This window comes from Neovison vison, chromosome 6 (genome assembly GCF_020171115.1).
Source record: "Neovison vison isolate M4711 chromosome 6, ASM_NN_V1, whole genome shotgun sequence".
Taxonomy (NCBI): domain Eukaryota; kingdom Metazoa; phylum Chordata; class Mammalia; order Carnivora; family Mustelidae; genus Neogale; species Neogale vison.
In genome coordinates, this window is record NC_058096.1 from 210228515 (window position 1) to 210246471 (window position 17957).

Here is a 17957-nt window from a genome sequence, read left to right on the forward strand (position 1 = left end):
TTGGAATCCTAGGTCAGGTGTGGACTTCTGCAGCTTATATGGGAGGACTTCTCAAAAATCCCAGATGAAGAATTCTTTTTTTAAGATTTCAGGCACGGTATCCTGCTCCAGAATTTAAGTTGGTTTTTGTCTATGAAGAAAGTCCCGTGAAGGCAGAGACTGTGTTGGTCTTGTTCCTTTTGTAGGTCCGTTGCCTACTACAGTATCTTGATGCATTGTAGAACTCAACAAATACAGTTTTTAACCACCCACACGTTACAGCTTGGTTTAAAAGCCCCATGTCCCACAAGAAAATCAGTACTTCCTACAGCAACTCATGAAGATAGAGGTTCTTGGCCTGGTTGAGGAATGAGTCATTGTATACAGACAGTCCAAAGCTATCATTCCCCTCCTACTATTTATGGTTCATTCACAGAACTCCCTGCCCAGTCAAACATGACTTTTTTTTTCAATTTATTTATTTTCAGAAAAACAGTATTCATTATTTTTTCACCACACCCAGTGCTCCATGCAAGCCATGCCCTCCATAATACCCACCACCTGGTACCCCAACCTCCCACCCCCCCGACACTTCAAACCCCTCAGACTGTTTTTCAGAGTCCATAGTCTCTCATGGTTCACCTCCCCTTCCAATTTACCCAAATTCCCTACTCCTCTCTAACACCCCTTGTCCTCCATGCTATTTGTTTTGCTCCACAAATAAGTGAAACCATATGATAATTGACTCTCTCTGCTTGACTTATTTCACTCAGCATAATCTCTTCCAGTCCCGTCCATATTGCTACAAAAGTTGGGTATTCATCCTTTCTGATGGAGGCATAATACTCCATAGTGTATATGGACCACATCTTCCTTATCCATTCATCCGTTGAAGGGCATCTTGGTTCTTTCCATAGTTTGGTGACTGTGGCCATTGCTGCTATAAACATTGGGGTACAGATTGCCCTTCTTTTCACGACATCTGTGTCTTTGGGGTAAATACCCAGGAGTGCAATTGCAGGGTCGTAGGGAAGCTCTATTTTTAATTTCTTGAGGAAATTGTTCTCCAAAGAGGCTGCACCAACTTGCATTCCCACCAACAGTGTAAGAGGGTTCCCCTTTCTCCACATCCCCTCCAACACATGTTGTTTCCTGTTTTGTTAATTTTGGCCATTCTAACTGGTGTAAGGTGATATCTCAATGTGGTTTTAATTTGAATCTCCCTGAGGGCTAATGATGATGAGCATTTTTTCATGTGTCTGATAGCCATTTGTATGTCTTGACTGGAGAAGTGTCTGTTCATATCTTCTGCCCATTTTTTGATGTGTTTGTCTGTTTCGTGTGGGTTGAGTTTGAGGAGTTCATTATAGATCCTGGATATCAACCTTTTGTCTGTATTGTCATTTGCAAATATCTTCTCCCATTCCGTGGGTTGCCTCTTTGTTTTTTTGACTGTTTCCTTTGCTGTGCAGAAGCTTTTGATTTTGATGAAGTCCCAGAAGTTTATTTTCGCTTTTGTTCCCTTTGCCTTTGGAGACGTATCTTGAAAGAAGTTGCTGTGGCTGATATCAAAGAGATTACTGCCTATGTTCTCCTCTAAGATTCTGATGGATTCCTCTCTCACATTGAGGTCTTTTATCCATTTTGAGTTGATCTTTGTGTACGGTGTAAGAGAATGGTCGAGTTTCATTCTTCTACATATAGCTGTCCAGTTTTCCCAGCACCATTTATTGAAGAGACTGTCTTTTTTCCACTGTATATTTTTTCCTATTTTGTCAAAGATTAATTGACCATAGAGTTGAGGGTCCATATCAGGGCTCTCTACTCTGTTCCACTGGTCTATGTGTCTGTTTTATTTTTTTTTCCAATTTATTTATTTTCAGAAAAACAGTATTCATTATTTTTTCACCACACCCAGTGCTCCATGCAAGCCGTGCTCTCTATAATACCGACCACCTGGTACCCCAACCTCCCATACCCCCGCCACTTCAAACCCCTCAGACTGTTTTTCAGAGTCCATAGTCTCTCATGGTTCACCTCCCCTTCCAATTTACCCAAATTCCCTACTCCTCTCTAACGCCCCTTGTCCTCCATGCTATTTGTTATGCTCCACAAATAAGTGAAACCATATGATAATTGACTCTCTCTGCTTGACTGATTTCACTCAGCATAATCTCTTCCAATCCCGTCCATGTTGCTACAAAAGTTGGGTATTCATCCTTTCTGATGGAGGCATAATACTCCATAGTGTATATGGACCACATCTTCCTTATCTATTCATCCGTTGAAGGGCATCTTGGTTCTTTCCATAGTTTGGCAACTGTGGCCATTGCTGCTATAAACATTGGGGTACAGATGGCCCTTCTTTTCACGACATCTGTATGTTTGGGGTAAATACCCAGGAGTGCAATTGCAGGGTCGTAGGGAAGCTCTATTTTTAATTTCTTGAGGAATCTCCACACTGTTCTCCAAAGAGGCTGCACCAACTTGCATTCCCACCAACAGTGGAAGAGGGTTCCCCTTTCTTCACATCCCCTCCAACACATGTTGGTTCCTGTTTTGTTAATTTTGGCCATTCTAACTGGTGTAAGGTGATATCTCAATGTGGTTTTAATTTGAATCTCCCTGAGGGCTAATGATGATGAGCATTTTTTCATGTGTCTGATAGCCATTTGTATGTCTTGATTGGAGAAGTGTCTGTTCATATCTTCTGCCCACTTTTTGATGTGTTTGCCTGTTTCGTGTGGGTTGAGTTTGAGGAGTTCATTATAGATCCTGGATATCAACCTTTTTTTTTTTTTTTCTTTTTTTTTTCCCCCAATTTATTTATTTTCAGAGAAACAGTATTCATTATTTTTTCACCACACCCAGTGCTCCATGCAAGCTGTGCCCTCTATAATACCCACCACCTGGTACCCCAACCTCCCACCCCCCCCGCCACTTCAAACCCCTCAGACTGTTTTTCAGAGTCCATAGTCTCTCATGGTTCACCTCCCCTTCCAATTTACCCAAATTCCCTACTACTCTCTAACGCCCCTTGTCCTCCATGCTATTGGTTATGCTCCACAAATGAGTGAAACCATATGATAATTGACTCTCTCTGCTTGACGGATATCAACCTTTTGTCTGTACTGTCATTTGCAAATATCTTCTCCCATTCCATGGGTTGCCTCTTTGTTTTTTTGACTGTTTCCTTTGCTGTGCAGAAGCTTTTGATTTTGATGAAGTCCCAGAAGTTTATTTTCGCTTTTGTTCCCTTTGCCTTTGGAGACGTATCTTGAAAGAAGTTGCTGTGGCTGATATCAAAGAGATTACTGCCTATGTTCTCCTCTAAGATTCTGATGGATTCCTCTCTCACATTGAGGTCTTTTATCCATTTTGAGTTGATCTTTGTGTACGGTGTAAGAGAATGGTCGAGTTTCATTCTTCTACATATAGCTGTCCAGTTTTCCCAGCACCATTTATTGAAGAGACTGTCTTTTTTCCACTGTATATTTTTTCCTATTTTGTCAAAGATTAATTGACCATAGAGTTGAGGGTCCATATCAGGGCTCTCTACTCTGTTCCACTGGTCTATGTGTCTGTTTTTATGCCAGTACCATGCTGTCTTGGTGATCACAGCTTTGTAATAAAGCTTGAAATCAGGTAAGGTGATGCCGCCAGCTTTATTTTTGTTTTTCAACATTTCAAACATGACTTTTTCCACAAACAATATTGCCTGGTTACAAAACTGGCCTTTCAAGGTTAGCAAGTTTCTAGGGAACAGAGCTCGAAATTTATACCAAGGGCAAATTTGTCTTTAGAGAGTGAAAGGATTTTTTTTTAAGCTTTTTAATCATATCCTGTGCCTAGAAAAATAAAAGCTTAAGAAGTTCTTTTAATTAAAGTGAGTGTTATATCAAACTAATCAATCATTGAACTGCATCAAAAACTAATGATGTACTACACAGTGGCTAACTGAACATAATAAAAAAATCAGATACAAATATAAAAAATTAAAGTGAATGTATTTCTTACAGTTAATTAATATATATTCCCCTTTCAAAGATACAAGCATCTTATTCAACTTCCACAATGTTAAGTAATGATATAAAAAATCTCCAGTTACTGGAGTGCTGGAAGCTTTGGGAATTATTTTGGATTATCTGAGATGTCTTTCAAAGATCACAGTTAACAGCCAGCACCTTTTACAATTTTACTTTTATTGGGAATGATTAAACTTTATATTTATAAAATTTTTTTCTGATTACTTGACATGCCCTCAGTCTTTTTTTCCTGGTCCTGTTTTCTTTTTGGTCCTTTTTCAAAGATTTAGAATGAATTCTCCTTTCTGTCCTCCAAATAGTGATAGATAAGTTTTTAGTGACTCAGTATTTCCAATGCTGAGAATATCACACACTAGCTCAAGTAAAGTAGAAGACAATATGTTGGAAATATCTCAGTTTTGTTCATTTTAAAAACAATACATAATAAGACTCCTTGGCTTGCAGATGTAGTGGATGTACACATGGAAGTATACAAATGCGACTGGGAAAATTTTTATGCATTATGAGTTTTGGATCCCAACTTGCTCATCTAGGGGTATGCCTTCTTAAAGAAGGATATTTTCTCATTTTTCCAAAAAGATAAATAAAGGACCACTGTAGAGAGGTACAAGGGTAGTGCATTGAGCCCAAGTTAAATCAATGGAAGAATGGATGGATACCAGGCATTGAGTTCCACAGAGGTCTTCTTTCTAACAGGACCATATCCTTTCTCAGGAAAGTGATTCTATTATTCCTTATAATTATGTAAACAGCTGGGGGGGTCCCTCTCTTTTCTGTGGTATCTACCAACCCCACTGGGCTTATATTCACCTCTCTACGGGATAGCAGGATTTCAGAGGATGATGACCCCTGTGCTAAGTCAGAGATTGTACGCCTCCCCCACAGAAGATTCTACTTTAGATGGTAGTGGCTGGTGATATGTCTTCCCCTGTTCCTTTGTATGACAAAAATATATACACAAGCTAGCTTAAACACTATCAGTGATCAGGGAAGAGTCACTGAGGAACAATACAGTGAGAATGGGGAATGCAAGTCAGATCATCAGGAAGAGCTCTTTTCCATTCCCTTTGGGTAAGGGAGCTCATACTAAGATAGGGAGAGGGGATTTGGGGTGTTGGGGGGAGAAGCATTAGAGTAAGTCACAAGCCCTCTTACTTCACTGGGTTTTGAGTCAGCGCCAAATTTGGTGGAAAGTGTATAAGCCTCAGACTCAGATTTAGATTTCGTGATCTCTCCAAACCACTTTCGGACCTGGAACATCAAAGAAAATACTGGAATCATTTTTGTTAACATCAGTGAAGAGAAAAACCAGTGAATCAGGAAGAGAATAAAGACATTATTAAAAAAACTTTCCCTACAACATGGGGTATATATGTAAAAAGGAATATTATTTATGTAGCCTTAGAAAGGAAGGAAATTCCGACACCGTCTACAACATAGATGAACCTTGAAGACATCATGCTGAGTGAAAGAAGCCAGGCACAAAAGGACAAACCCAGTCTGATTCCACATATACGAGATCCCTATAATAGTCAAATTAGTTGAGTCAGAAAATAGAATAGTGTTTATCAGGGACTTAGCAGTGGAGAGTGGATAGAAGAATGGATAGATGGATAGACAATGCGATAACAAATATAGCACAAAGGTAATCGAAGTGATTGGGATATATGTGTTCACTGCATAATTCTTTTAACTTTTTGGATGCTTGAAAATGTGCTTAATAACATGTTGGAAAAGTTAACTTATTATGTAATGCCATCATAGAGCTATTAAAACATATTAGTATGGAGAAAGAACTGTCACATGGAAATGTGTTTAAATTCATGTATTTAAGTGGTGTGGCAGATTATGGATTTCATTTCATTATGGATCTCAATTACTCACTCCTCTGTCATAGTATTACACCCTTATGGTGGGTGGAAGGTTCTTTGCCCTTGACTTTGGGTTTAAACATATGACTTTCCTGATGAGTATCAGGAAGTGATGCAAGAAGGACCACAAGGCTTGAAATGGCCTTGCCTTGTAGGGCTTGTTTTCTTGTGATTCAGCTATTGTCATGAGAAGAACATTTCCTAGGTTGCTGCTCCCTTTCTGCCAAGCCTCAGGATGAGTCACAAGGAGCAGATCTGAACATGATCGGTGTTCTGGGGCCAAGCCAAGCTGAACCCAGACAAGATCAGCTGAACCTCAATCAACCTTCAGACTTGAGTATGAGAAAAGTAAATATCTGTGTTTTGACTCTGGAGATTTTTTGAGGTCATTTGTTACCCAGCAATAGGTGACTATTACAAGTGGGAAAGTTGAAAAAAGACATATTTCCTTGATGTAGCAATTATTTACTTTCTGAAAACTGTCAGTAAATTGATGTATCTTACAATCAAGAACAGCTTAGAGTAGAGAAGATTGGAGAATGTTTACACATGGCTCAGAGCTCCTATGAAAATTTAGAGAACATAGATTTAAATGTTCCTTAAAGCACATACCTCCAAATAGTTCTTAGCTTTATGACAATAACAAAAGGGGTCATTGTTTACCTGCTGGCTGAGGAGGCAGTAGACCAGGAAGATGAAGACGCCCTGCAGGCTGTTGATGATGGTGAAGAGGTAAGCCATGACGTGGGCAGCTGGGCCCACCTGCAGGATGCCCAGGAACCAGGTACAGCCCAGGATGAAGAGCTGAGCTGTCGCTTTCAGTGTCAGCATCCTGAGCAGAGTCATACACAATGATGTGAAAAAGCTAATAATGGCCAGGGGTACCCTATCATGTCAATGGTGAGGATTCTGGAGCTGGACTGGCTGGGTTTAAATCCAAGGCAGAACTAACAGGCTTGTGAACTTGGGCAAGTTAGTTGAGCTTTGTGTAACTCAGTTCCCTCATCTTTATAACAACCTTATTTCACAGGGTTGTTGCCAAGATTAAGTGGGATTTTAACATATGAAAAGCATTTAGGAAAGTATGTAGAACAAAATTAGTACATATATAATGCATTCTAAAACTGGATGCTCTTCATCTCTCTCATCATATCATTTATAGGTGAATAGACAGGGAGGCTTTTGAGGCAGAGATGGTGCTAATTAACAATTCCAATGGGTCAACAGGCCCGACTGTCCCAGGCAGACTCAGATATAAGGTCATCTTACTTATGTCTCTATATATCCCTAATTAGAATATAGAGTAATACATAAGTGAGAAAAGCTAGTTGGAGAGCAATTTGCATAGTGTGACGCTATTGGGTACATGCCCGTCTGTTCTACCGAAAATTCATAGCCCAGAAAAAGGTCTGGGGAAAATATTATACATATCTTACAGTTTGTTACCTCTGGCTTTCCTGAGAAGTGGAAGTAGCAAAGAAAGGAGGGAGTTAACCACTTTCAGATTTTACTTAATATATTTTAAAAACCTTTAAAAAATGTTTAACAAATGCACTATTTTTGTGATTACGATGAAATCAACAACAAATTACATGTTCACATAAAATGAATGCTGCAAAATGAAAAGTCCTCATCGTTCAAAATATCGTGAAATAATATCACGAGGTATATATATATTTTTTTTTTTTAAAATAAATTATATATATATATAAAATTTATTTTTAAAATTTTTTTTCTTTTTAAAAATTTTTTATTTCTTTTTAGCATAACAGTATTCATTGTTTTTGCACCACACCCAGTGCTCCATGCAATCTGTGCCCTCTCTAATACCCACCACCTGGTTCCCCCAACCTCCCCCCCCCTTCAAAACCCTCAGATTTTCTTTCAGAGTCCATAGTCTCTCATGGTTCGCCTCCCTTTCCAATTTCCCTCAACTCCCTTGTCCTCTCCATCTCCCCTTGTCCTCCATGCTATTTATACAAAATATATTTTAATCAAAATCCTTCCCAAACCTATTGCATCTTGTGTTATTTGACAGAAATTGCTGTTTTTCCCCCGTTCTCCTCTTCTTCGTTTTAGAGCTGGATGCTTCCTTTTTTTGAGTTGTACCAAGGACACATGGCTATCTGGTTAGAGACTACATTTTCTGGCCTGCCTTGAAGGTAGGTGTTACTGTGTGGTCCAGGTCTAGCCCTTGAGATGTGGGCAGATGTGGAACATGCCCCTTCTTTCCATGGATGGGATACTGGCAAGAAACATCCTGGGGAATGTGGAGCAACAAAATGGAAAGGACTCAGGTCTCTGGATTACTTTGTGGAGTCAAGCTTCCCCGCTAGCCCTGGACTGCTCAACTCCGGACTGTGACATGCAAATGAAATAAACTTCTATTTCACTCTTTTTTAAGGGTCTTTTTTGTCACCAAAGCTTAGCCTGTACTACAGCTAATACAGCTTCTCATTAACCATGACACTGGGAGATGGTAGTGGCTTTGCTAGTTCCTGAAATTTAGTTGTGGGTGTATGTGTGTGGATATGTAGAAAGGACCAGTGGGGTATAAGTAGAGAAAAGAGGGGATCAGAAAATACCATTTACCCCACCTTACCTTATATTCTGGATGGTTGACACTTCACTGTTGAGTGAGGAAAGTTTCCTTTTTAAAATCCAAAGGATCAGGAGAAAAATAACTAAATTCACCTGCAGGAATAACACAGCTCATGCAGAACACAAGTTAAAATAATGCACCATGTCTGCTGTAAACTGCACACAATTCCCACCTCCCTGCGTGGGGGATTGAATTGGTAGCAGGTGGAAAATCAACTCATACAACTGAGAAAATGCATGCCCCTTAAGAATAAGGGGCACCCAGCATGCCTCGTGCTTCTTCTTCAGTTGGGAACAACACACTCACTCACACAGATAATGGCGCAGACAGGGCCAAGGAAACTCCAGATGAATCCCTGGTCCAGGTTGAGCCAGCAGCTGGGAACAATGGGAAAAGGGGCACAAAGAAAGATCAGAGAAAGTGCATGAAATGAACACCTTTTCCTAATGCTTATCCAGCATCTCCTGATAATGTCAGTGGATTACAATGAAGGTTTTGCTTGTTCATTACCATGTGTTAAAGCTACACTAAACATTTTACGAGCATAGTCCTGCTGAGGTTTTTAGACCAGCATTGTGAGCGTGGGACAGTGGGGACAACTGTTACCCCCATTTTGCTAACAGGGACACTGAGATTTGAGGACTCAAGGTCCCAAGTTATGGGAAGGATGGAGCTCGGAGTTAACCACAAAATCTCTTTTTTCCAGAACCCTCCACACTCTTTTTTCCTAAAGATTGTATTTATTTATTTGAGAGCGAGAGACAGAACATGAGCAGGGGTAGTGGCAGAGGGAGAGAGAGAAGCAGGTTCCCCACTGAGCAGGCAGCTGGACACAGGACTCCATCCCAGGACGCTGAGGTCATGACCTGAGCTGAAGGCAGTCACTTAACAGACTGAGCCACCCAGGTGCCCTAAACCTTCCACACACCCTTACTGCCATCTTTCTCTGCCTCACCGGGAAAGAAGTTAGAGCTGTTACAGCTGAGAGGAAAGGAGAGTGGGTTCAACGTGGATATCCCAATCATCATTAACACTGCCCTTAAAACCGTCCACAGCACAGGGTGAGAGTTGAGCTCACTGATCAGGTGTTCCATAAAGGTCAGACTTGATTACAGCAGAAATGGCCACAATTACAGCCGGGACTCCATAGCCCACGGGGAACATGAGCTTCTTCATGATCTTGCTCACGCTGGAGTAGTTGACCACCGTCAGGTTGCGAGCAGTGAGGAAGAGATTCAGACCCTCCAGCAGCATCCAGGTGAAGGAGGCCAGGTAGAGATAGTGTAGGGCACCCGCGATGATGGCGCACAACACCTGGGGAGGAGAATGGTGTCACCAGGAAGGATTGTCGGGGAGGAGGGTGGCCCTAAAACCTGTCCCATACCTTGCCATTGGAAAAACTCTCAGGATATGGTCGAGTTGTCAGGAGAGGGTTTGTCCTTTAGTTCTTTAGTCAATGTGAAATAGGCTACTTATGCCCCTAATCTTCCTGGGAACCAAGACCATTTTACTAAGGTATCATTGCAGTATGGCTCTATGAACTGAGCACCCCTGGGGCAGAGTAGGGGCTCCTCTGTGACAGTGTCATTACCTTGATCTCAGTCTGGTCGATGGCCGTGAGGAAGAGCAGGTGGGCCAGGAAGAGGCAGATTGAGAGCTGCAGGTGGATGGAAGTGCTGGTGTTCTGGATGGCTTTGCACAGCAGGAAGGTGAGGGCTGCCAGAAGGAGGCACAGCAGAGAAATACCCAGCCCCACATAGGTGATCACCGTCAGCCCGGGATCCTTCTCCTGGGACCCAGCAAAGAGGACATCATAGTCAGTCTCCAGGATTAATCCCCCTCCCTCATGGAAAGGGGCATCCCAAGCATAGGCATGATTCCCGATGAAAGAGTGTAAGACGTGTCTTTCAGACTAAGTTTTTCCCCCCAGCTTTATTGAGGGATATCTAATATAGAAAATACTACACTTATGGAACGCACATATTTTGATGAATTTGGACATAGGCACATGTCTATGATGCCATCACCACAATCAAGGTAATAAACATATCCATCACTTCCAAGATCTGTGTTGCTTTGATTTTTTTCTTTCTGTGATAAGAAACAACATAAGATCTATTCTCTTAATAAGTTTTTAGGTGCACAACTCTGTATTTACTAGAGGCTCTGCATTGTACAGCAGACTCACGTTGAAATGAATGAATATGCTAGGTTAAGTCTTGCACCCAAGAGATGTAGGAAACCCTGTGTAGCAGAGGCTGTTAGCTTCTTCACACCCAGTGGTACCTGCCCTTTAGCTGCTTTCTGTTAAATCTAGTGATCCTGACTGAGAATATTTCTCTTGCCATATGAACATGCTTGGACATGCCAGAAGGAGTCACAAGTACCATGATGTGAATGCCCCTTGAAAACTGCCCTCAAGCAATAAAATTATGGCATTGGTGGATAAACACCCCAGCTCCCTCACCTTTATGTGGGAACACTCTGTGATGCATGTTCTGTGATATCTCCCAGAAGTACCCAAAAGGATTGAGTACCAATTGTCTGAGGGAGTAGTTTTCTCTTTAAGACATCCTTTATTGGCTGCCTTCTCTTCTCTGTCTTACTTCTCTATTGTCCTACTGATATGACTTAGGGTCACCTCCCAAAGAAACTACTTGCCCTCAAATTTTTGTCTCAGGATCTGCCTTTAGGAGATCCCAAACCAAGACATCTATATAATTCACCTCTTGGTGACTCATTTCCTTAAGGACAGGAGCCAGGAATCTGCCAAGCCACGCAAACTTAGTTAAGACTTACAGGTAGGACATGATAGTTGCCATCCCTTATAATGATAAAGGGATTTTCAGTTGTTTCAATGTCACTTTATAGAACTTTTAAATCTTTTGCTTTTTGAACCTTAAACAATTGTGAAATATAATACACATACAGAAAAGAGCATACACATAAGTGTATCACATGATTGAAAGTTATTAAATGATTGGTAAGATCATTAGTCCATAGACATTATCCCAGAAGCTCTTTCCAATTGCAAATCACCTTCTTCCTCAGGGGTAACCATGATCCTTTTATGATAAGCAGTTCCCGTCTATGTGTATTGTCTTACTACCAAAATATGCACCCCCTGAGAATATGGTTTAGTCTTGTCTGTTTTTAAACTTTGTACAGATGGACATACACTCTGCTCCACACAGTCACTCAGAAACTCATGATAACAGAGGCTTCACCATCTGGAGAATGTTGCTTCCTTGTTACCCTGGGGGATCTCACAAGGGATTTTCTATGTCTCATCCCAGAAAAGTAACATTGCTTTTCCTTTTCAGATTTTTACTTAAATCCTAGCTAGTTGATATACAGTGCAATCTTGGCTTTAGAAGTAGAATTCAGTGATTGATCACTTACATGCAACACTTTGTGCTCATTATAGCAAGTGTCCTCCTAATACCCATCACCCATCTAGCTCATCCCCACCCAAATGTAGCATTGTTTTTAATAGCCCTCAATGGGAAACAACCTAGATGCACGTTAACTGTAGAATGGATAAATAATGGATAAATATATACTACTATATCCATGCAAAGGAATATCATATGGCAATGAAAATAAATGAACCAAAGCCATACACAGCTCATAGATGTAATGATGAAGGAAAGGTATGTTTTATGTTTTCAAACCCATTTTAGCTTGCCTGCTGCCCTCTGTGATATGAGAGGTCAGAGATTTCCCCCAGGTGTCATTCTGGGGGTACTACCTCCGTCTCTGTGAAGAGGGTTGGGATTCAGGACTTCCTGTGTCCTGTCACTCAGCCTATGTTATCAGTGACTCCTCTGACCCCGCCTTGAGGATATGTGTCCAGTCTTCCATCACCTCTACTCCTGCCACCCAAATACTGGTCGCCATCATCTTTCTACGAGTCCGCTCCTGCTGTTTCATGATATATGGTCAATCTGGGAGCCAGAGGAATGTTCCAGAGGAATGTTCTAGTGACAAAAATACACAGCATCTGGGATGCAGACCCTCCATTGCCCTCCCACTGCATTCGAATGAAACCTAAATTCCCAACAATAGCGTTGGGGTCTGACACATTCTTCTTGCTCCCATCTCTTTCACTGCATCTTCTTCCACTTGCCCATCATTCACTTTGCTCCCGCCACACTTTTTTCCTGGAACACGCTAAGTTTGTTTCAGGACCTTTATCTACCTACACAGCTCTTCTTGGGATGCTTTTCTCTAAGGACTTCTCTTGGATTTTTTTTTTTCTTTTCCCATTGAGGTAAAATCCAAACAATATGAAATTAACCATTTTAAAGTATGCAATTCAGTGGCATTTGATACATTCACAATGCTGTACAACCACCACCAATGTCTAGTACCAAAATATCTTCATCACCCCAAAATACAATCCCATACCCATTAAGCACTTGCCCCCATTTCTCTCTCTCCCCAGCCCCTGGCAACCAGTAAGTAAATTTCTGACTCTCTAGGTTTGCTTGTTCTGGATATTTCATATAAGTGGAATAATAGGTAGCCCTTTGTGTCTGACTTCTTTCATTGAGTACGATGTTTTCAAGGCTCACCGGTGTTATAACCCTCCTGACTCAATATTCAGACTGCAGCTCAAATGTTTAATTCTTACCGATGTCACCCTGACCTTTCTATGGAAACCAGCATGCTTTCTGCAATCATTCACTCTAGTCCCTGGTGTTTTTTCCCCTTTTTCTTTAAAAGAGTACTTATCCAGTAGGAGCTCACATAGGATTAGCTGGAACAATTAAATGTATACATTGTACCTGGCTGGTTAAGGCCATGAGGACAGCGAAACTGGACAAGTGGGTGGAGTTGCATACGGTGTGAGTTTCGTTCTCTTGTATCAGGAAACAGCCGTCCCTGGACCACTGGCCGTGGTCCCCTGTGCTTTTCCAGTACACACAGAAGACCTTTCCTTTATTGGGCTTCATCTGAAAGTAAAAGAGGCCCATCATGTTCTTCCTTGGGAGGGACAACCCTCAAGAATGTTGATCTACATGGGGCGGGGGGGCAAGCGAGGAGATACATGGCTTAGAAGTGACTCAGGTGATTTCTATTTTGAGTGAAGAAGATGGCTGCCAGAACACCTGCTCCCCATAGTCCCAGCTCTCTTGGGGTTCCACATACCATAAAACAAGATCAAGTCTCTCTGGGAGCCAGAATTTTACAGGATGTCATTGGTTTCAGGACTTTACCCCCTACCATGGAAGTCAGATATAAACAAAAAAGTAAATAAATAAAAAAGTCTGTGCCTCATACAGAGTTTTCTCCTAAACATTCTCTAGGACAGATTTCCCTACACCAGTTCTGTCCCTGACCCCTTACAACACAAAGATTGCTCACGCAACGAGAGGGGAAGTTTAGGGAAGAAATGAAGAGAGAGAATAGAATTAGCCTTTAACCTGTTCTTTTTGTCCCAAGGGTTTCCAGAGCTTCACTTCATGGGGCCAAGGAGATGAGTCAAACACTCTCCTGTTGGGGGGCCGTATCTCCTTTGATAATCCACTAGACCACCTCCAGATTTCTTGCTCCACTCCCACTGCCCCGTGCCATATATGAAAAATTCCATACATAGGTTGCATATGAAAGAGAAAAACCTACATTTCCCACTCCCTCATTCTTATTTTTTTTAAATTAAGAAGTAATTTTATTTTTTCCAGATATAAGTGACATAAATTATGTAAGTCTAAGGTATATAACCTGAGTTTTTGTTATATGCATATATTGCAACATGAAGTTAGTTAATGTCCATCACCTTATGTAGTTACAATTTTTATTTTGTGGCGAGAACTTAAAAATCTACTCTCTTAGCAACTTTCAAGTATGCAATATGGTGTTGTTAACTGGAACCATCATGCTGTGCATTACATACCCAGAACTCACTCTCCTTGTAACTGGAAGTTTTGACTGTGCAGAAACCTTTGACTTTCTGCACTTTCTTCCTCCCATCCCCCACCCCTGGTAACCAAAAATATGTTCTGTCTGTAAGTTTGGCCTTTTGAAATTCTACACATAAATAAGAATATATAGTAGCTGTCATTCTCTGCCTGATTTATTTCACTTAGCATAATACCCTCAAGATTCGTCCATGTTATATTGCAAATGGCAGGATTGCTTCCAACTCTTACTTTTACAACAAAGCCAAAAGGCAAGGGAACAGATGAATTTTATTACATCTGGGTCTGGCTACACCTTCCTGCCTTGAAGAGTTTGGGCCGAGAAGGGGAAAAGGAAGGAATTCAATAAAAATTTTTTTCTGATCAAGTTATGTAGTCTTAATAATTAATACCAGGCCTTTGTGTGGGAATGAACACCATGTCTCAGTTCAAATTTCATGGACATAAAATTGGAAGTACCTCCAACTAAAATAATCGCATGCACTAGAATTATGCTGCTCAGGAGAAATTCCATGTGAGCTACTTGTGTAATCTGAAATTTTCTGCTAGCCACATTAAAAAAAAATAAAGAAACGTTTCAAATTAATTTTTTTTAAAGATTTATTTATTTATTTATTTGAGAGAGACAGTGAGAGAGAGCATGAGCGAGGAGAAGGTCAGAGAGCGAAGCAGACTCCCCATGGAGCTGGGAGCCTGATGTGGGACTCGATCCCGGGACTCCAGGATCACGCCCTGAGCCGAAGGCAGTCGTCCAACCAACTGCTCCACCCAGGCGTCCCTCAAATTAATTTTTTTAAAAAAGATTTTGTTTATTTATTTGACAGAGAGAGATCACAAGTAGGCAGAGAGGCAGGCAGAGAGAGAGAGAGAGGAGGAAGCAGGCTCCCTGCTGAGCAGAGAGCCCGATGCGGGACTCGATCCCAGGACCCTGAGATCATGACTTGAGCCGAAGGCAGCGGCTTAACCCACTGAGCCACCCAGGCACCCACGTTTCAAATTAATTTTAACAATATATTTTACTTAACTCACTATATTCAAAACACTATCTTTGGGGTGCCTGGGTGGCTCAGTGGGTTAAAGCCTATGCCTTTGGCTCAGTTCATGATCCCAGGGTCCTGGGATCAAGCCCTGCGTCAAGCTCTCTGCTCAGCAGAGAGCCTGATTCCCTTCCTCTCTCTCAGGTTGCCTTTCTGCCTGCTTGTGATCTCTGTCTGTCAAATAAAAAAAAATCTTTAAGGAAAACACGCTATCTTTTAGTTTGTCAATATAAATCAATATAAGCAATCATTATAAAATTATTTTTTAAAAAAGATTTTATTTTTTCAAAGATTTTATTTATTTAATTGAGAGACAGTGACAGAGAGAGAGAGAGAGTGCGTGCGCGAGTTAGTGAGCAGGGGGGAGAGGACAGAGGCAGAGGGAAAAGCAGACTCCCTGCTGGGCAGGGACTCTGATATGGGGCTTGATCCCAGTATCCTGAGATCATGACCTGAGCTGAAAGCAGGCACTTAACTAACTGATCCACCCAGGTGCCCCAAAAGATTTTATTTTATTTAAGTAACCTCTACACCCAATATGGGGCTCGAACCCATGACCATGAGATCAAAAGACACATACTTGCCTGATTGAGCCAGTGAGGCACCCCTTGAAAGTTATTAATGCGTGAGAGACTGTGGACTCTGAGAAACAAACTGAGGGCTTTGGAGGGGAGGGAGGTGGGGGAATGGGTGAACCAGGTGATGGGTATTAAGGAGGGCACGTATTGCATGGAGCACTGGGTGTGGTGCATAAACAATGAATCTTGGAACACTGAAAAAAAATTAAGATGTTAAAAAATTATTAATGAGATACAGATATTTTGCATGCTTTTTTTCTTATGAAGTCCTCAAAATCTGGAACTACCAAGTCTAAATCCGGAAATACTAAATCTTCAAAATCTCAATCCAGATGCATGTTTCAAATGTTCGATTGTTACGTGAGGGTCCTAGCCAACGTACTGGACAGCACAGCCCAGAGACACTGGCTGGGGAGGGTATGCACATTGTTTGCTCCTCCTCCAAGACACCTAAGCAAGTTTAAATTGCAGCTCTGACTCACCTTCACGTGCTGAAAACTCAAAATCACAGACTTGGAGAGAGATTTGTTCCTTTGGGGTCCAATAGCGGCACTCACTACCTCAGAGTTCAGGTAAACTCGGTCTTTCTCATTTGACTCTTCAAAAAATGTTGCGTTTATGATGTTTCCAAGGGAAGAATAGGAAATAAAGGCAATTGCCGTGGGACCTGAGAAAACAGAAAAATGGGGGTCTTCAAAAGTGCCACCATTCCTGCCCACACCCTCCACGCTCGCACACATGATATACATACAGGCATACATATGCACGCGTAGTCACCTACATGAAGGTCAAATGAAATAGAGATTCTCACTGTTTCTCCCTTTCTCACCTCTGAGACAGATACTGTGCTTATGGCCTTGAATCCTTTTTTGTATTGAATGGGGTAAAACTTGGGGGAAGAGAAGAATTGGACAAACCAAGAAAGGTTAAGCTGATTTGCGTCAGAACCAATGTGGCTATAGCTTTAGGAGAAAATGCTGTAAAATAAGATGGGAGGAGGGCAAATAAGAGGCGGATGGAATTTTGAGGGAGGAAGAGGGGGACCCCAGGTGGGTCAATCATGAAGAGGAAGATTAGGGGGTTAGGTAAGTCTTCTGTGATGTCATTCCATTCCTCTGCTGCCTCCTGAAGAGACTTCCAGGAAGGCTGATATATTTTTCAAGACTTTTAGAATTGGTTTTGCATTCCTTTTGGATGGAGCATAATGTTGAGACTGGACGGCTGGGTTACATGTATGTCTATCTATTTGTATGCATGTATGAATGGAATTGCCCCCTCCTATATATTATATATGTAAACCAGATCTAAAAATAATGTATATAGAAATCTATGCCACTACCTCTATCTATCATCTATCTATTTACATATCTTTCCATCAACTTTTTTTTTAAGATTTTATTTTTTTATTTGACATGCAGAGAGGCAGGCAGAGAGAGAGGAAGGGAAGCAGGCTCCCCACTGAGCAGAGAGCCCAATGCGGGGCTTGATCCCAGGACCCTGGGATCATGAACTGAGCCAAAGGCAGAGGCTTTAACCCACTGAGCTGCCCAGGTGCCCCAACTTTTTTTTTTTTTGATGGAATACCTGCTCAGGTCCAGACACTATTTTGGGGATACAGTGGGGGGAAAAGAAACCATTTCTGCTCTTACAGAGCTTACTTTCTGATGCAGGAGAGAGACAAACAAATATAAACAAATCAGTAAAAGTATATGTCAGAGAACGATCAGTCTTAGGGATAAAATTAAGTGAGGTAAGGGGATGTTACTTAAGACAGATTTCAGACAGCAGAGTGAAGGGAGGGAGGGCCAGTGGGTATCCTATAGAAGTGCGCTCTAGATAGGTCTGAAATAACAGGGACAAAGTCCCAGAGACGTGAATGTGCCCAGATGGTTCAGGGAGGAGGGAAGGGGGAGGAGGTCA

General features: G+C 41.5%; 1 protein-coding gene across 4 annotated transcripts in view; it reads right to left on the reverse strand.

Annotated features, from left to right (window-relative positions):
* The window catches only part of ADGRE3 (adhesion G protein-coupled receptor E3), a 48630-nt gene that overhangs the window by 807 nt on the left and 29866 nt on the right, over positions 1-17957 (reverse strand). For 3 of the 4 annotated variants that reach the window (XM_044255307.1, XM_044255305.1, XM_044255304.1), the window contains 8 exons: positions 16520-16704; positions 13289-13456; positions 10090-10287; positions 9577-9812; positions 8809-8875; positions 8499-8590; positions 6560-6728; positions 4689-5276 (listed from right to left, as the gene is read on the reverse strand). In XM_044255307.1, coding sequence (XP_044111242.1) covers positions 5112-5276; positions 6560-6728; positions 8499-8590; positions 8809-8875; positions 9577-9812; positions 10090-10287; positions 13289-13456; positions 16520-16704 — 1280 coding nt within the window. In that variant the 3' untranslated portion in view covers positions 4689-5111. Of the gene's footprint in view, positions 1-4688; positions 5277-6559; positions 6729-8498; positions 8591-8808; positions 8876-9576; positions 9813-10089; positions 10288-13288; positions 13457-16519; positions 16705-17957 lie in introns of those variants that run through there. The other variant, XM_044255306.1, reaches the window with a different exon arrangement.